The following is an 18,502-nucleotide window of genomic DNA, read 5'->3' on the forward strand; positions in this document are numbered from 1 at the left end:
AAAACAAGAGGCCCAGAGGGCCTGTATCGCTCACCTGGTTTCATGAGATATGAAACAAGAATGATGCTAAAGTATATTTGTCGCTGGTATTGCTATGTCAATATTCAAATAAGCATTTTATATGGGTACATGCCAAAAAGTGCATTAATCCATGAAATGAAATTAACTTTTGGCGCGACCCCATAGGGATGCTACCACACAAATGTGAGTGATATCCATGCTTAGTTTCAGAGAAGAACTTGTTTAGACCAATTGACCCATTTTGACCCTGCCCTCTGCCCCCTGGGGGGTCAGCTCCTTCCTTTATGCAATTTTGAATCCCTACTCCAATAGGATGCTACCATTCAAACCATTGCTAAGTTTCAGAGAATAAGTTGTTTAAATCAATTTAGCCAAATTGACCCCTTTTGGCCCCACCCCTCAGCTCCCTGGCGGCCCGGGTCAACCCCAACATTTTTACAATTTTGAATCCCCACCCCATAACCATGCTTCCATACAAATGTGAGTAATATCCATTTTTAAGTTTCAGAGAAGAAGTTGTTTAAACAAATTGACCAATTTTGGCCCCAAGGGGGTCAGCCCCACCATTTGTACAATTTTGAATCCCAACCCCATAGGGATGCTACCAGGCAAATATGAGTGATATCCATTGCTTGGTTCCAGAGAAGAAGTCAATTATATGAATATAGCCCTGATTGACCATATTTGGCCCCGCCCCTCAGGCCCCTGGGGGGTCAGCCCCATCATTTGTACAATTTTGAATCCCCACCCCATAGTGATGCTACCAGGCAAATATGAGCGACAGCCATTGCTCGGTTTCAGAGAAGAAGTCGTTTATATCAATATAGCCGGATTGACCACATTCGGCCTGCCCCTCAGGCCCCTGGGGTCAGCCCCATTATTTGTACAATTTTGAGTCCCCGACCCATAATGATGCTACCAGGCAAATATGAGCGATAGCCATTGCTTGGTTTCAGAGCAGAAGTCGTTTATATCAAAAGCGCCAAATTGACCCCTTTTGGCCCGTCCCAGAGGCCCCCAGGGGGTCAGCCCCATCATTTGTACAATTTTGAGTCCCCTACCCATAGGGATGCTTCTGACCAAATTTGTTTAAATTCCGATCAGCGGTTATGAAGAAGAAGTCAAATAAGTCAATTGTTGACGGACGGACGGACGACAGACGGACAGACGACGGATGCCACTGTATGGCATAAGCTCACCTTGGTCCTTCGGACCAGGTGAGCTAATAAGCTGAAGCTACACTTACACATTTTCAGATTTGAAATTAAATTTTCTGAATAGTGATCATGAATTTTATAGAAATCTGTTTTTTGAAATTTGTATGTTGATTCATATAGTTTCTGTAGTAACTATTTGCGTAATAACACAACAAACAGTACATCAATCACACACAAATTGATATGTTCTATATACATGCAACCTGCATTAGAAATCACAAAAAAAAAAAAAAAAAAAACCAATCCAAAATAAACAAAATTTTAAAAAATTCCGAAATTAGGAAAATTAGCCCCAGACTCCAGAGCTGAGATAGATAAACTTCATAGATTTTCATCAACATCAGAATCTAACATTCCAGCTAGTGTGTAGTTAGAATTAGTTTAAATGACTAAAGTGTCACTATCACTTTTGGTTGTATACATTGCTGATTGGGAAAATTTAGGCAGAATTGGGGAAAATACATTTTAAAAATAAATTTTGGTACCAGTATGGAATGGGGCTAGTACCGGATCCTACCAACACCCAGGGATTGACACTAACAGTAGCCCGGCAGCCCTAGGCTGCCTGGAATCTGGTCAGGCTGTTTGAATGTCCAGACCAGCAGCTCTGTGGGCTGCCAACATTTTCAGTCAAATGTATAATATCCAGCTAAAGTTTTCTTCATTTACTTCAAAATCTTATTTTCAAAACTTTTTTCTAATATTTTTATACTCAAAATGAATTAGACTGCAGAAAACTGCATCTAGAATATTCAATTTTTTTCCTCAGTGTTGGGGTAAGGGCTGGAGGGACAATGCCCCCAAATCCCCCAAGAGGGGCATCACCTTTGGCAGCCCGGGCTGTCTCATTCCAAAACCTTGCAGCCCCGATGTCTGTCAAGGTGATTAAGTTAGTGTCAACCCCTGAACACCCGATAAAATCCCTGCACTATAATGTTGATATGAAAAGTGGTCCTATCTTGGTCAATATCAAAACATAATTATATGAAACACTAAAGTTTTGGTTTCGTCTTGGCTCATTATATCTGCCGATCATAATAAAGTAAAGAAACAAACAAATTGAATGTCAGACTAGCCTTAATTTTTAAGGTATATACATATGTATGTGAATGACATAAAAATCTAACTCTGGTCTTCCTCTGCATTTTCATCACTTTCATCATCAGGATTGGAATCATCCAGATGTGACATGAAGTAGGATCTTGGGGCTACACACAAATGCATCCTGCACCTGTCAGCCCTACCCCAAGTGGACAACTCAGGAAAGTTCATCCAGGGATGTTCAATGTCTCCAGACTCTAAATCTATCAGACAATTCTCAGATATTGGCATGAGTTCATAATCTTCATAATCAAAAGCAGAGAAGACTACCAACTTTTTTTTGTGATAAACCAACTGCGTACCACGTTCTTTAGATCTCTCTTTTTTCAGTACTGACTTGATGATCAGTCCCCCATCTCTTGGCGTCCATTGGATTATCTCCCCTGCCCCTGATGCAAGGTACACTGTCTTGTCCACAGTGATAGCACCACTTAAAGCAACAGGCACAGGTAGATCACCAAATACTGTTGTTTGTCTAGATACTGTGTCAAAACACTGGATTTTTAATGAAGCACTATCTTCTCTCGTCTTTCCTCCAAAAATATAGACTTTTCTATCGATGGCTGTCGCACTGAAGGTATGTACTGCACAGGGGAGAGCTCCTTTAGTAACTGGAGACCAAGACTCACTGGTGATGTTAAACTCCATAATCCCAGTCATCACCCTGTTGTGTTCCACCTCGCAGCCACCAATGGCATACAAACTCTCTCTCACACAGACCAGAGCATGGTTATACATGCGTTTTCCTGAAGATGGACACTTCACCCAACTGTTCGTAAGCGAAATGAATTTCTGTAGTTGTCCACGAGAGTTTGCTACCCCTCCATGGACATACAAATCATTATCATGGATACATGAAGCGGTTCCTAGGCCATATGCTGTCGGACTTGAGAAGCGCTGGAACCCCCAATTTTCTTCCTGGAAACTGTATGCATATAGGGATGGTGTATTGTCACACTTAACGCTGAACATGACATTTGTGAGCTTTGATTTTTTCCTGTAATGTGTCCGATGTGAGGAAATCTCATGACGTCTAAATCCAACACAGTGATAAAGTTTGGCCTCATCTAATAAACTTCTCACACGACAGTTTTCGCAGAGAATTGGAAAACGCTCAGTTAACTCAAACAGATACTCAGCTGGCATCAGTGGGAATTTCACATATTCTAGTACACTGTACAGAACAGCATCAACCTGGCGCTCCTCTTTCTTGTGAGTCACCCAGTTCATGATAGCTTCGGCAGTGTTCTCTTCTGCAGCTGTGATTAGACTCTCCATTTTCATCATTTCTATAACATCATCCTTGTCTAGGTTCAAAAAGTCCTCAGTTATACTGAATTTATCAAACTTCTCACCCAGTTTTTCTAGACATGAGTCAGTCAGTTTCTTGCATGAATGTGATTTTGCAAACTTCAATGTTGAAGCACTGTCCTCGAATGTCAGTTTGTCAATAATGAAATTCTCACAATCATACTGAAGAGATCCTATCCCAAGCATGCAAGCTGATTTAAGCAAGTCTTGTACATTTTCATTTCCGATGACTTCATCAAAGGCATATATGTAGTCTAGTATGCACTTGAAAGTTGCTGCACTGACACATTTTAATTCAACTTCCGCCTGGGACTTTTCTTTAAATTCACTTGTGAACATGCTACGGAAAAATGGCGAAAGTGCAGCTAGCACTAGTCGATGACAAGGGAATTTTTCTGACTCTATCACAATAGTAACATCAGTCAGTTTTTTTTCATGGTACAAAGCTTGAATTCCTTCATGTAGATCACGACCAAGATATGGTCCCTCATCTTCTTGCTCATTATCATCCTCATCATCATTTTTGTCCTGGGAATGGTTAGAGGATGCATCCACATCTGCCATCTGTAATGCAGAATAAGAATTGTAAATCAATTCAATGTCATGCATCATGTTTGAGCTGACACATGATAAGCTGTAAAAATGAGTATGTGGTAGCTATATCTATATAGGGCCATGCAAGAAATGTTGTAAGCCGTTAGCACTGAAATGGCATTATGCTCCCAAGGGAGTTGAGAAAGGCATTGGCTGGTTATTAAAGGCCCAATAACCATAGATAATAATATGTGAACTGCTTTGAGACAGCTGTATGTATCTGTTAAAGTGGTATATTAAAGTCCAAATTATTATTACAGAAACAAAAATTCTCCAGGGCAAGAACAACCAATGAATGTACCTCTGTGATGTGCTGATTTTTCTCCTGTTTATGCAACCCTGTCCAGTGTGTGTGTAATGTGCTTGTTGTCTGGAATGATATGGTCAAGCCAGTCTGGTCTGACCAATTCAGCAAGCAGATATATATATATGCATGATTTTAATGTGGCAGTGTACTAATGAGTAATGTGTACATTTGCAACTTAAAAGTTTGTTACTGGGAATTAATTGGTCTAGACCAGTAATTATGACATGATGTACATGTAATTTGTTTGGCAGTGTATTAGTTGTGTTTTTTCGAAGAATTTTCTTCCTGTGTCCAAAAAATGTGATGAAATGTTCAGTATACATGTATATGTAATCTATTTAGTAAACTCGAAAGAAAGATATATTTTGCCACTACATGAATTGGACGTTCTATCATTATCTATCATGTAAATTGTAATTCATGTAGTATATATATATTACTAAAAAAAACTTATGGATGAATATTTCTATTATAGCCATATATTCGTATAAACAAGGACAAATTGTCCGATTCAGGTGGCTTTAGCAGGATAGTAAAATTAGTAGAGAATGTTTTATATCTTTATTCCTCTTTTCAATTTGTTTTATTTTTTTAACCGGCCAGACGACTAAAAACTGTTTCAACATTTTTTGCTTTTATGTATTAAAATATACAAAAAGTAACGTGGAATGGAAACTCAATTAAGCAGCAGATGGGCCTAACACATTACACAAAATTAACATTATTGAATAACTCATGGCCTGTGGATATGACATTCCAGTTATCTCCCCTGTGGCAAAGGACGTACAGTGCTAACGATATTATGACAACACCGTAACGCACAACACATCCTATAACAACGAACAGAATATTCATGTCTTGGGGTCCAGTTGCCTTATTATTCAATATATATACTAACAACACCGTGACTATCCTTACCATAAACCCCTTTCGTTGTTTCCAGCCGAGGTATAATATCAACTTCCGGTTTGACGGAATATTCTAAATAAAGAGTCAAAAAGTAACTTTATTTTTTTATGTTTAGGCCTATGTTTTTTTTATCAAGTGGTTGGTCTATTTCTTTAAAAAAAAAAGACGCAGTATCCGATTTAATAAAGAGACAGTAATTGGAATTATAAATGATTGGATTCGATCTGAATTATTTAGTGATGTACATCAGAGCCATGTCTGTTCTTGTTTTATAAAATTAGTCAGAAATACCTATATAAAGATCATATATATTTATCACTGTCTAATTTTATAATAAAAGACTAGAAACGTACCTGTGTGAACAGTACAGTAGTTTTCCTTGACATATATACTTTGGGCAACAACTTGTACCAAATATCTTCGATGTATTGAATATTTGCTCTGGTGAAAAATTCTAAATTTTCTGACAACTAACATTTTGAATGTTAAGTACATGTATATGATTTTACGTGAATTCTGCTGTTTTGACCATACTTACAACAAATCAAGGCAATACCTTAAAAAATGTCTTATCAGATATGTATGAATATTCTTGGAATTGACAAAACTATCACATTCTATTTAATCTAGAAGTTGAAATTATTGATCTAGTAAATAATATGTTTACCAGAAAAACAATTTTTGTAACCCCTACCCCTAAATTTTGAAGTACCCAATTTTCACCATTTTTGCTAGATTTTTAACGCTTCATATAGGAGGTTCTGCTGACAAAACGTTTTAAAGATATTTCGCTGATAAAATGTTTTTCTAATACCAGTGATGCAAAAATGTTGGGTCAGTGTGCTTACTTTTTTGTCCTGAACTAATATTTGTTATTTTTCAGTTTTTTTTAGGAAAAAAATATTTTAAGTGATCCAGTAACACTTAAATGTGAAAATAAAATGCAAAACCTGTGTAATTCCACACTTTGTTGTTTACTATTTTCATCGCATTGAACGTTGCAATTTTTTACAGCAAAAATGAATTAGAAACATTCAAAATTGCCAACGCAAAATTGGTTTTAGTGAAAACAGTTACTATGTAAGTCAAAAAATGTGAAATTTGAGCCTTGCATTTTCTTTTTAATGCAAGAAACAGCAATTTTTAAATCATTTTTGTAATTCTTCTAAAAACAAATCCACATAAGAAGTCTAAAATTTTGACACATTTTTCAGACACAATCTTGCTAAACAAAATTGCCATGTTCTTGTTTTACATTACAAAAACTTTTGATGCAAGATCGAAACGAGACTTCAACGTGACTGAAACCTCAAAAAAGCAGATCCTTAAAATCCCCTGCATATACATAGACCGAACGGTGGTCTTAGTTTGCCGTGCGTTTATAGCTCACAACCAGTCCGGCCGCACGATCGCCTGATGGTTACATAATTACCATGCATGCAATGATGTAACCGCCTTTCTGGCGTCGTGTGGCTTCAACAAAAAAAAAAAAACAAGACTGTACGGCGACCGGGTAAGGGGTCAACGATTCAAAAATCGTGCAGCAGAGATTTTCCGGTAAAAAAAATCAAAATAAGCCGTGCGGGGACCGTAACATGTGAAGTATATGCGACAGCGGGAATGTTGTGGCGGCCGTTTATGTATATTGAACCGCACGTCCGCTTGAATTTGACAGATTTACATGACATATATCGTCGATGTAGTCTTGAAGACGCCTAACCTTCCTGAGCATCTGGGCTTATTCTCTCGGTACTTTTTCTAGAGTATCCGCGTAAATCTATTGGTTAATACTTTACCCTCGTTTTATCGATTTACTTGATGTTTACATGTCGCTAGTTTTCGTTGTTTGAGTCACAGGCGTCTGCTTCTGGTTAGTATTAATAGGAAAACATATTAACTCCCAACTCCTATTTTAGTAAGAGTAGGGGATACTACTGTTTTTTATAGATACTTACCAGAAGCAGACGCCCGTGTCAACATATGTATTCAGACGAGATTACAGGGAACCTTCGTTGTTATTGTATAACGCCTATATTTTCTATTGACAGACCAGGACAGTTGATATTCGTGCATGTCATTATCGATTTAAGTAAAACATTAAACGGGATAAATTAATTTAATTAATGCCTTTGAACAATTCCCACCAGATAAAGTTGTGTTTTTATTAATCAGTCGTTAGCTGGCGAATATAATGTAGATTGAAGATTGGAAGTTGATATCGGGCACATGGACCTGAGAATTGTCAGTACAGTCTACGTGTTTGGACTTCTGTATATCACTAACACCAGGGATGTTATTTTTACCGAATTTTAATCTAAAATGTGCTATACACATTAGGGAAGGAGACTGTTACCAATTCCCAGGTTCCTGTGGCAAAGGAAAGCTACTGTATGTATGTACATTTTGTACACTGACATGTACAACTCAAGTGAACACCAGGAACTTCACAAATAACGTAAACACTAATTAATTTCTTGATAAAAAGCAAACTGATTTTGCATATCACCTCGAATTTTAGCATGTTCATATGCACTATAAGTTATATAGTCAAACACGTGTTGCAGTTCAACGTTACGTATACATTACACCAATATAGAAATATGACCGATTCCAAATGTTTACCTGATGGTAAATAATAATATACATATCAATTACACGTTTTTTCTGACAAGGTTTAGAACATACAAACACACTAAAACGTTAGCTTGAAATCGAATATTGAAAATCATCAAATTTATCTTTTTGTTTGTTCTTCCTCTTCAGATTTTTTTTTACCTATTTTGATTTTTTTCGTTGTCTCATATGATCTGAAGGGGATATATTCATTTTTATTGCGGATATGTTGATTGATTCAATCGTATTTTATTGTCAAAACGTAAAAAGGGATTTGGCACAAGTTTTTGCAACTTATCAACGCCATTTCCCAAAACAAATACAAAATTACAATATTTGACAAAATAAAGACTAAAGGTCACCAATTCAGTATTTTTGTAATATTTTTGTAACATTTCTCTCCGATTTGTCAAAAGGCAGGAAGTACAGAACAAACAAATATCATGCTTTTTAAAATCTATTGTCTGTTCTTATAAACTTGTGCACATTTCTGAATATGATTAAATTAGTGTCTACTGGCAGATGAACATTTCTACCTAGGAGTAACTGTAAGTTCATAGCTGCATCGATATCTACGTTTCGAAGACTAATTAAGAAAAAGTAATTGCCTCTATTTTTAAAACCACAATTCTTCCATAAAAATCGTCTAGCCTAAATCGTAAAAACGGAGAATTAATCTACAGAAAAACTTAAATATTGAAAGTACTGAAAATCAAAGTATGCTATAGAGCTTATGCACGAAAGTCTTTTTTTTTTAATTTATATTTTGCAAATGTATATAAAAACTAAGCTATCGATACAATAAAACCAAATTGCTGGTACACTTATTAAACCGGAGAACCACTGTACTAGTACTATGTATCGGTTTTAAAACCTTGACCGTCTTTGGCACAAGAAATAGCCACATGGTGTCAATAGTCATTAACATGTCCTTGTCTGTTGAGGACATATTGGTTTTATCTTCCCAGTAGACTTTATCGATGTCTAAGATGTCAGGAACTGTTAATACAAATTTTGCCATTTTCTGGTAGACGACGATATTTTCTAATTGGCGTCAGTGACGTCGGTCAAAACGACGTCATATAGTGATGACGTCACGATCATTGTTCTTCATACCACTACGCCTATGATCTGATAACTTATTATGTTGGTTGCTTAGATTATATAGTGACAATGCAGAGCAAATGGAAATTAAAAAAAAATAGCCTTTTCATCGGAAGCTCCTCTCCGATATCGATGTCTAGGGAGGTGTCCGAATAACCTTATCAAACCCAGATAACGGTTCCCATGGGGATAAATGTATAAGATTACACGTCACTGGAAATTACTGAAACCTTTTAGCAAGAAACATCCCATTTTGGCAGCACACAGGGAGTTGACATGAATTTGCAATAAATAGTCCACACATATATTTATTATCGATACTATGGACCGTGATTGGAAGTTCGTGCCGAGTCCCAGTGTAACAACAATGACTTACTAATGCCTATAAAATACATATAATGACTTAGATCTAGATCTGCCATTTTATCCAGTTCATACATGATATGGCGTCCTAAGAGAAATGACATAATTGATCTGTAAATAGAATCAATACATTAATACAATCGCGATCCTACAAAACAGTACGTGTTGAACAGAAAACATTTAATTGTTTAATGGGTTTGATATCGGCTGATGGAATTAAATCAACAAACGCTGTCATTGCTGAGATTTTTTTATCTCAAAGCCTACACCGGTTCTGTCTATCTCTCCGAGTGTATTGCGGTCCCTTCTATAAAGAACCTTTGCATTGCGGTCCTTTCCATAAGGAACCTTTGCATTGCGGTCCTTTCAATAAGGAACCTTTGCATTGCTGTCCCTTTCATAAGGAACGTATGGAATGCGGTCCCTTCCATAAGGAACTTTTGGATTGCGGTCCCTTTCATAAGGAACCTTTGGATTGCGGCCCCTTCCATGAGGAACCTTTGGAATACGGTCACTTCTATAAGTAACCTTTGGATTGCGGTCCCTTCCAGAAGAAACCTTTATATTGCGGTCTCTTCCAGAAGGAACATTTAGAATACGGCCCCTTCAATAAGTAACCTTTGGATTGCGGTCCCTTCCAGAAGGAACTTTTAGATTGCGGTCTCTTCCAAAAGGAACCTTTAGATTGCGGTCCCTTCCAGAAGGAACATATGGATTACGAACACAGCACAAAATATTACCGCAGGTTTGTATATCCTTTATGCTTTCCATCACAAGGACTTGACACGTGTTCTCAACTATTTATTTGTATCGTAATAATTAAAATCTATATATTTGGACCGTGGACTTGGAATTTGTGCAAAGTCCCTGTGCTCTCCATTTCGATATATTTGCGATATTAATTTGTGATTTACCGTAGAAGTATGTTACCTTTATACATAAGGCTAACCTTATGACGTTTTCAAGGTCACATACCTATACACATATGCTGGCCGGGTGACACAGTGATAACACAATAATTGCCTTTCATCTAGGCGGTCGAGGTTCGATTCCTTGTTCGGACGTGAAATGGCTTGGGGTCAGCTGCCCGATCATGTGTTTTTTTTCTTGTACTCTGATTTCTTCCTCCTCATATAGGTTTTTATTTGTTTTTTTGTTTTGCAAGGAGTCTTTGCTTTTAATACCTTTCATCACATAACTTACATTTATTTACATTTGATAGGTTTTATAGTCAAACTATGTGGACAAAGTCAAACGGAGGCAGTCATTTTGTTGCACCATTCACAATTCATGACGTCACCATCAATTTTTGATCGGCACAGCCAATTAAAACACTCCATATGGTATATTACCAGTGATCTATGCATAAATATTACAAGGGCGAATTCAATTGATGATATGCCGATCATGTGATGATTTTCGATATAATATATCCCTTCTTAAATCATTAATAAAATGGTACTAGAAATACTCACGTGACGGGATGCTAACGATTTATTAACATACGTATCTTGTTCTGATATTAGCATATTTCCTGACTCATTTTGTAGATCGATTGACAACCGAGGGGTAACCCTTCATGCCTCTTTTACATACATTGTATTCGTTTTGCAACCACTAATGAAATGTGCACCTTTTTTTAGGGGTCGTTCAACGCCTGAAACGAACGCCCGTGATACTGATAGTTATAAATATAAAAGGAGGGTAATGTGAAGTTTACTTTCCGTGTAACCATAGGGACCATTAACCATTGTATGACAATGCCCAGCAGGCTCTACATTTCACATAATGAGAAAAACGTATTCGGCATTCATAGTATATGAAATATTGGCAGAGATGATTTTCCGCCGGATCCTTATAGCAGATATCACCTGTTGCTTCATGTAGATACATGATTCCTCCACTGATTATAGACGATAGTTCCCACGTACATCTAATCAGTTTCCAGTTAAACAGACCTACCGACATACACTTAGTAATACTTACCTAGAGTAGTCCCCTACTGCCGAACTATCTCTGCCTATTTAACAGCTGATATTTTAGTTTGTTGTTAATACTGTAACACAATTAGAATTGTTTACAGAATCTTTAATATGCAGTTCCTGTATCTGTATCTGGGGGTTTCTTCCGGAAGCCATGAAGGGACTTTATTATTTACCACTTCAGATCTATAATTACTGATCTATCAGTCCATATTTGTTATTATTTAGTTCTTATAACTTAATAAGAAATAACAAATCAGTCATTATACATAATAAATAATAATAAATAAAAAGTATCACTCTGGAGCTTCAGTATTGTCTGAATGTTCACAAACAATAATTTTAGTTTTTGTATGCAAACACAAGACTATGTCATTGTGGACATGCATATACAGCTCTTGTCGGTGTTTTCTTTACAGAAAAATATTCTTACAGGCACATTACCTTCACTTCACTTGACAAGACAATAACGTTCAGGAACAGGTAGTTAAGGAAGAAAAGAATATCAGAAAATGACACCAGAAAAAAAAATCAAATGATATCAGAAAAAGATAGATATCCAATGACATCAGAAAAAGATATATATCCAATGACATCAGAAAATGATAGATATCAAATGACATCAGGAAAAGATAGATATCAAATGACATCAGGAAAAGATAGATATCCAATAACATCAGAAAAAGATAGATATCAAATAACAGCAGACAAAATATAGATATCAAATGACAGCAGACAAAAGATATATATCAAATGCCCTCAGACAAAAGATATATATCAAATGACATCAGAAAAAGATAGATATCAAATGACATCAGAAAAAAGATAGATATCAAATGACATCAGAAAAAGAGAGATATCAAATGACATCAGAAAAATAGAGGTTCCCCAACGAGTGGAGATTGTTTATCATTTTTATCTAACTCGAGTTAGTTAATTTTCTAATTTTGAAAAGACACGAGCTTTAGCGAGTGTCTTTTCAAAATTAGAAAATTAACTAACGAGAGTTGGATAAAAATGATAAACAATCGTCACGAGTAGGGGAACTTGTTTATCCCATAACTTCTTTACTTACAAATGTAAGCATGTCAAGTTCAAATTCTCCCAACGTAGCAACTAAATTCCGTGAACCAAATCACCACGGGACAAAATATAGGTCGTTATGAACGAAAGCTTATCATCTATTTTAGATGCACGACTCATATCTTCTGTACTATATTTTTAAATGATATTATTTCACAAAACGAAATATAAGTTTGGAAGTCCTTGTATCTGTGTAATGTATTAATAGGTAACTTGTTTAAATAGCTCCGCTCGAAATATTAGAAGACGACACCGTCATCGCGAAGTTGAACGTCACCGCTGAATATTAGACTAATCATTGTCAGATTCAATTATCTGTCCTTTCCTGGATTTCGTAGGTATGCTATTACTGGTTATTATGATGTTAAATGTTCATTCTGAGACATGAGACAAATTTTCCAAGATGATTTTTAAAGTTTTGTGTTTGGGATAAATATATTCGTAATAAAGGTAAGTGGAATGATAAGAAAACTTGTGTTTATTCGGGTTTTTTTCCTGGTCCGTACGAATGACACCCAACTAAAAGGGAAGCTGCCTAACAGTTACGTTAGATGGTGCGACCGTTTCATTCAAATGACTACGATTTAGAGACAGCGATTTAACCATTTTGTATTAGGCTACATTTGTTCATTGTTTTGATAATTCATTCATTGCTATCGGGATCCACTGCATATCTAGAATTAAAGGGGGGGGGGGGGGGGGGTCAGTTTTAATTCGCTACTTGTAGGCCTATAATCTATGCAATATCTCGCTTCCGTCGTCTATTTTACCATCAAATTTTATTTCGTACGACTCAAACCCCAGATTAATCGACATTTCCATGAGGACACCCGGGGACCCCTCTCACCCAGTTTAATATGCTAATGTTGAGCACCAAAAAATCATCAAAACGTGTCCATGCTGATCTTTTGAAGACAGACGGCAAAAAAAAGAGAAGATAAATGAGAGTAGTAAAAATAGTCCGTGGTCAAAGGCCAGAGGTTAGCCAATCAGATTCGTTGGAGGTCACAAATGACCAATCGGAGGCTTAGAAAGTGGTTACACACCGCGGTGTGTAAACAAAAACAATAACACACTGCTACGAATTTTATCACGTGCCATATCAGTTGTGAAACAAGCGTGGTTATGGGATAAATATAGATATCAAATGACATCAGAAAAATATAGATATCAAATGACATCAGAAAAAGAGAGATATCAAATGACATCAGACAAAAGATAGATATCAAATGACAGCAGACAAAAGATAGATATCAAATGACATCAGAAAAAGAGAGATATCAAATGACATGAGAAAAAGATATATATCAAATGACATCAGAAAAAGATAGATATCAAATGACATCAGAAAAAGAGAGATATCAAATGACATCAGAAAAAGATATGCAATGTATATCAAATGACATCAGAAAAAGATAGATATACAATGAGATAAATATGACACTGTAAGGTCTCGGACAAGATGGCAGGAGGAAAAAACAACAACAAAATACACAATACTATTTTTTTCGAGAATTAAAGTTTTATTTTCAAGAGGAAGAGTAGATACTGTAATAAGTACATTGTAATAATTAATAACAGGACGCACATTCAACAGAATTTGTGCGAAAAACAACTGAGTCTCGGTGTTTGGAATTGATACCAAGCATATAAGAGGTCTAACAATATTAATACAGGCAACTGTTCATAAAGAATCTCATTTATCATTACATTGATACTGGGCCTCAAAAAGAAAGCTATTAGTAACACAAAGACATCGTTATATATATTTACTAGGATCATGAACGCAGACAGGTTTTTAAAACATTATAACAATATCAAATATTGTATGTAAAATTGGTTCAAGGAATATAACTGGCACATGTATGATGCAGGTTTTCTTCCATCGCTGGGAAATATTGGCGACGATTCTGAAAAAGTTCACATTGTGGTGAATGGAGAAAATGTCATAAGGACCACTTATATAAAATGTTAACATGAAAGTTTATATGATGAAGATAGTAAGAAAAAAAACATTGTTATATATAGTTGTTTTTTTAAAACTCTTAAAAATCAAATGGACATACAGCCCAATATAGATGACACTGACAATGAACAGCTACCAGTTGTAGTATAAGACAATATGTATACAATGATGACAGGTACATGGAATGTCGCCGTTAGCATCAGGTAACAGTTCAATTCTTATATTTATATCACTGTACATCAATATATATATTTTTTGTGACTGAAGTGAAAATGCGTTTAGATTTAATACCGACATATAGGCAAATGCAACATAGAATGTAGATATATAAATTCAATTTATATACAAATAAGCATAAGACATTTGAATGTATATTCTTATACTAAATATATCGATTTCATAGAAGTCATGCTGTAATGTGTACGATTATCGGTGTGGAAATCACGTGTCTATGGCAAAGATAATTATATACATGTACATATATTTTGCTTTGATCTCTAACCGTGCTTATTATTGTTTACTAAACAAACGAATACATGTTATCATGTATTTTTTGTTGCTTATTTTTGACAATGTCATCAAGCACTTATTCGGTATACATGCCCTTTTCTAGTTCCCTATGCACACTGACACAGATAAGTCGAACCATACGAGTTTTACTATATATACAAATAGGCACGCGCCATTTGAATTTCGAAACTATTCATGACCTTTGAAGTCCATTTATATGTTCCATCCGTCAGTAATGGTGAACTATAATGTCGCTTTACTTTGACCTTACTTGTGTTATTCCACCTACCTGATTATAAATCAAACCTCACATCCACTATCATATTTTGGATGAGGAATTGTATTTTGCACTCTTGAAAACATATACCATTAATATAATTAAAAGTATAAAACCGACGCACAGCCCCTTTTGGAGATCAACCATGCAATACATAAAATAAATAACAAATCTCTTCATCAACAGATGTATATGAATCATTTATGTCATGCTGAATTTCTTAAATTATTCATGCTATGCTGATTAGCATGAATTATATATGTTATGCTGATTCATATGAATCATTCATGCTATCCTGATTAACATGAACTAATCATGCTATGCTGATTTACATGAATTATTCATGTTATGCTGATTCATATGAATTATTCATGCTATTCTGATTAACATGAATTATTCATGCTATGCTGATTTACACGAGTTATCTATGTTATGCTGCTCAACATGAAATATTTATGTTATGCTGATTTCTTTATTGTTTCGTCGATTATGAATAATTCCATTTTGTGTGTGTGTTGATAACTGCAGCCACAATAAATGCAACATTACCATATATAATTTTGACATCAATATCAGATATAGACATTCCACGTCACACAACACCCTGTTTACTTATAGTAGATTACTTGTACACGCAAAATTAGACGGAAAAAATGAATGACTGCTTGATAGTGAAGTGAAGAGGAGTTTCTATAGAAAATAACTACAACTCTCAATTTAGTAATGAAAAGATATCAATAAACAGATAAATAAATGAAAAATTAAAAAAAAAATTAAAAAAAGAGGATTGCTAACTAACAAGATACACAGAAGAGTTGTAATGCTACTCTTTCTTGCATCGGTACATGTCAGTTCAATTACCGTAAACTTGAAATTTTGCTGTACTCAAATTTTAGCGTATAACCATATTTACACAGATTAGCGTCCTGATGAATTAGCTGATTAAAAATACTTTTCGTAGAAAATATAAAAAGAAAGTAAAATTAGCACAATTATGAAATGGCAGAATGTTTTTAGAGCGAAAAGCGCTAAAAAACAATTACTGCTTAAATATCTATTTTTTATAGTATCAAAAATCAAACATTCACAAACAGGAAAAATCCAATTGTAAATGTTAAGTTACAACACAGCATTAACCAACCACACACACAATCCAGTTTCAAAGCGACTTTCCGGCAAATCTCTTCGGCAAAACCTTTCGACGTTTTTGTTTCCACAATGTCTTCTTCGTTCTTAGTGGTAATTGGTCCTAGTGATAATCCTAGTAACGGAGCGACAAAGATGGCGAATCTACTAAAACACGAGTCATGCCAGCAAGGGTTGTTATAAAGTCTCAGAATAAACACCTCGGACGAGATTGTTAGGATGCCAAGGATAGTCTGGAAAACCAAGTAAATACAATAGGCAGGCATATGGATCGACGACTGCGGAAGTGAGTTTCCAACCAACGAGAGAAAGACAGCAAATGTGAGGAAGATAGCCATGCACATTCCTATCTTTTCACCGCTTTCTGGAGGCAACACGAAACATAATTGGTTCAGAAAGGACATAAGTAGGACCGGGAGAATGATATTCGCGATGAAAAATGTTGATCTGCGTTCAATTTTGACAATGAACAAATTCTTACTAAATTTCAATTCCGACTCCAGGCGCGTGGAGTACTTAACATCAGTATCTACAAGCTTCCACTCTTCGCTTTCCTCATAAAAACTGATATCAACTTTCGAAGTATCTGAAGAAATGTTAATCTTGGAATCGTCAGAATACCATTTACCGACTTCCAGTGTACACTCCTGTTCATCAAAAGGGTATTTAGTAGTATCGATTTCACATTTTGTTTTTACTTCCTTACCAGGCCACCAAAACACTTCTCCAGTCGATCTTACTGTTGGATCTATAAAATTAGTATGTTGCATTCCCTTTTTGTTCCCGATTTCATTGCGCAGCAGTATATCCGGTGTCCATATACGATTGAAAGGAACACGACTACTATCTATGCCGCCATACTTACTAGTATTCCAGGCTAGTTGTTCATCAAACCAGCGAAGCTCAATCCAAATTAATGATGACATGGAACGTTCACGTTCATTTAGCTCAATGACGGAAATCAGGAAAAGCTCCACACTGACGTTAACTGGCTTTGTAACATCTGACACAGGCCGTACGTATGGGTCAATACCGTAGAGTATGTCATCATGTAGCCGAGCTTCAGGAAGCTTTGCGCTTGAGCTCTGTAAACAGACACATACACATATCATCCAAGTACTCAATTTCATGATTATAAGTTCTGTATGTATCTGTTCTGTACCATTTTGGAATATCACTTTTCATCCTTATGGAGATTCGGTATTTTCCGACAGTACGCAACTCATTGTCGTGTTGTTTTGTTCTGGATATTTGGTCAAATGTATGAATCTATAGCACAAACTGTTGAATGGTCCATACAACAAATAGTAGCCACGCTAGCTAAGTAATTCTACTCCTTAGTTAACAAGTCACATCAGATGATGCAGAGACAGTTTGTGTTGATAAAGGACTCGTTCTCATATGTGTCATGGGAAACGCCACACAACGGCACGGAACCATATACAGAACATTACCGCCGCAGCATTATCACGCGAACACGACAGCATTACACTCCGGGGATGTAAACTATATAGTGATGTTTTTATTTCTCGTATATAAAGCTTTTGATATAAATTATGTACATAATCAATGACTAGGTCGTCATGCGAAATCTAAACTACAAATATAGCAGCTTCCTCCATTCACATAAACCTATCTCAAATAGGGTACACACTGGTGTAGAAAATATGTTGTGCTTATAAGATATCAAAGTCAAGAAGCATGGTAAATGGTAAACGTAGACCTTTTTTTTTTACCTCATACATGCTACCAGGTTGAATTTATACATAGTAGGGTGTAAACACATTGGAATGTATATAGCGTATAGCACTAGCATGCGTTGAGTGTGTTTGTTTTGAGCAGTAAATTGTTTCTATTAGCATGTAGTATGTGTTTGCTGTCTTTTGGTGAGAACTTTGGTTTATTTTAACTTCCTGTTAACAGTCAGGGTCATTTAAGGACGTGCTTAGTTTTGGAGGTGGAGGAAAGCTGGAGTACCTGGAGAAAACCACCGACCTA

The 18,502-nt window shown here is 36.0% G+C and overlaps 2 protein-coding genes across 2 annotated transcripts; both read right to left on the minus strand.

Annotated features, from left to right (window-relative positions):
- Positions 1–2,297: 2,297 nt before the first annotated feature.
- Positions 2,298–6,338, minus strand: LOC117321806 (kelch-like protein 24). Its single transcript, XM_033876383.1, has 2 exons — positions 5,470–6,338; positions 2,298–4,214 (listed from the first exon to the last, which is right to left on the minus strand). The coding sequence occupies exons 1-2, from the start codon at positions 5,470–5,472 to the stop codon at positions 2,361–2,363; spliced, it is 1,857 nt and encodes a 618-aa protein (XP_033732274.1). The 5' UTR covers positions 5,473–6,338; the 3' UTR covers positions 2,298–2,360.
- A 7,770-nt stretch (positions 6,339–14,108) lies between these two features.
- On the minus strand, positions 14,109–18,066 carry LOC117321807 (neuronal acetylcholine receptor subunit alpha-3-like). The gene has a single exon (XM_033876384.1). The coding sequence runs from the start codon at positions 17,632–17,634 to the stop codon at positions 16,435–16,437; it is 1,200 nt and encodes a 399-aa protein (XP_033732275.1). The 5' UTR covers positions 17,635–18,066; the 3' UTR covers positions 14,109–16,434.
- Positions 18,067–18,502: the final 436 nt, after the last annotated feature.

This window comes from Pecten maximus, chromosome 2 (assembly GCF_902652985.1).
Source record: "Pecten maximus chromosome 2, xPecMax1.1, whole genome shotgun sequence".
Lineage (NCBI taxonomy): Eukaryota > Metazoa > Mollusca > Bivalvia > Pectinida > Pectinidae > Pecten > Pecten maximus.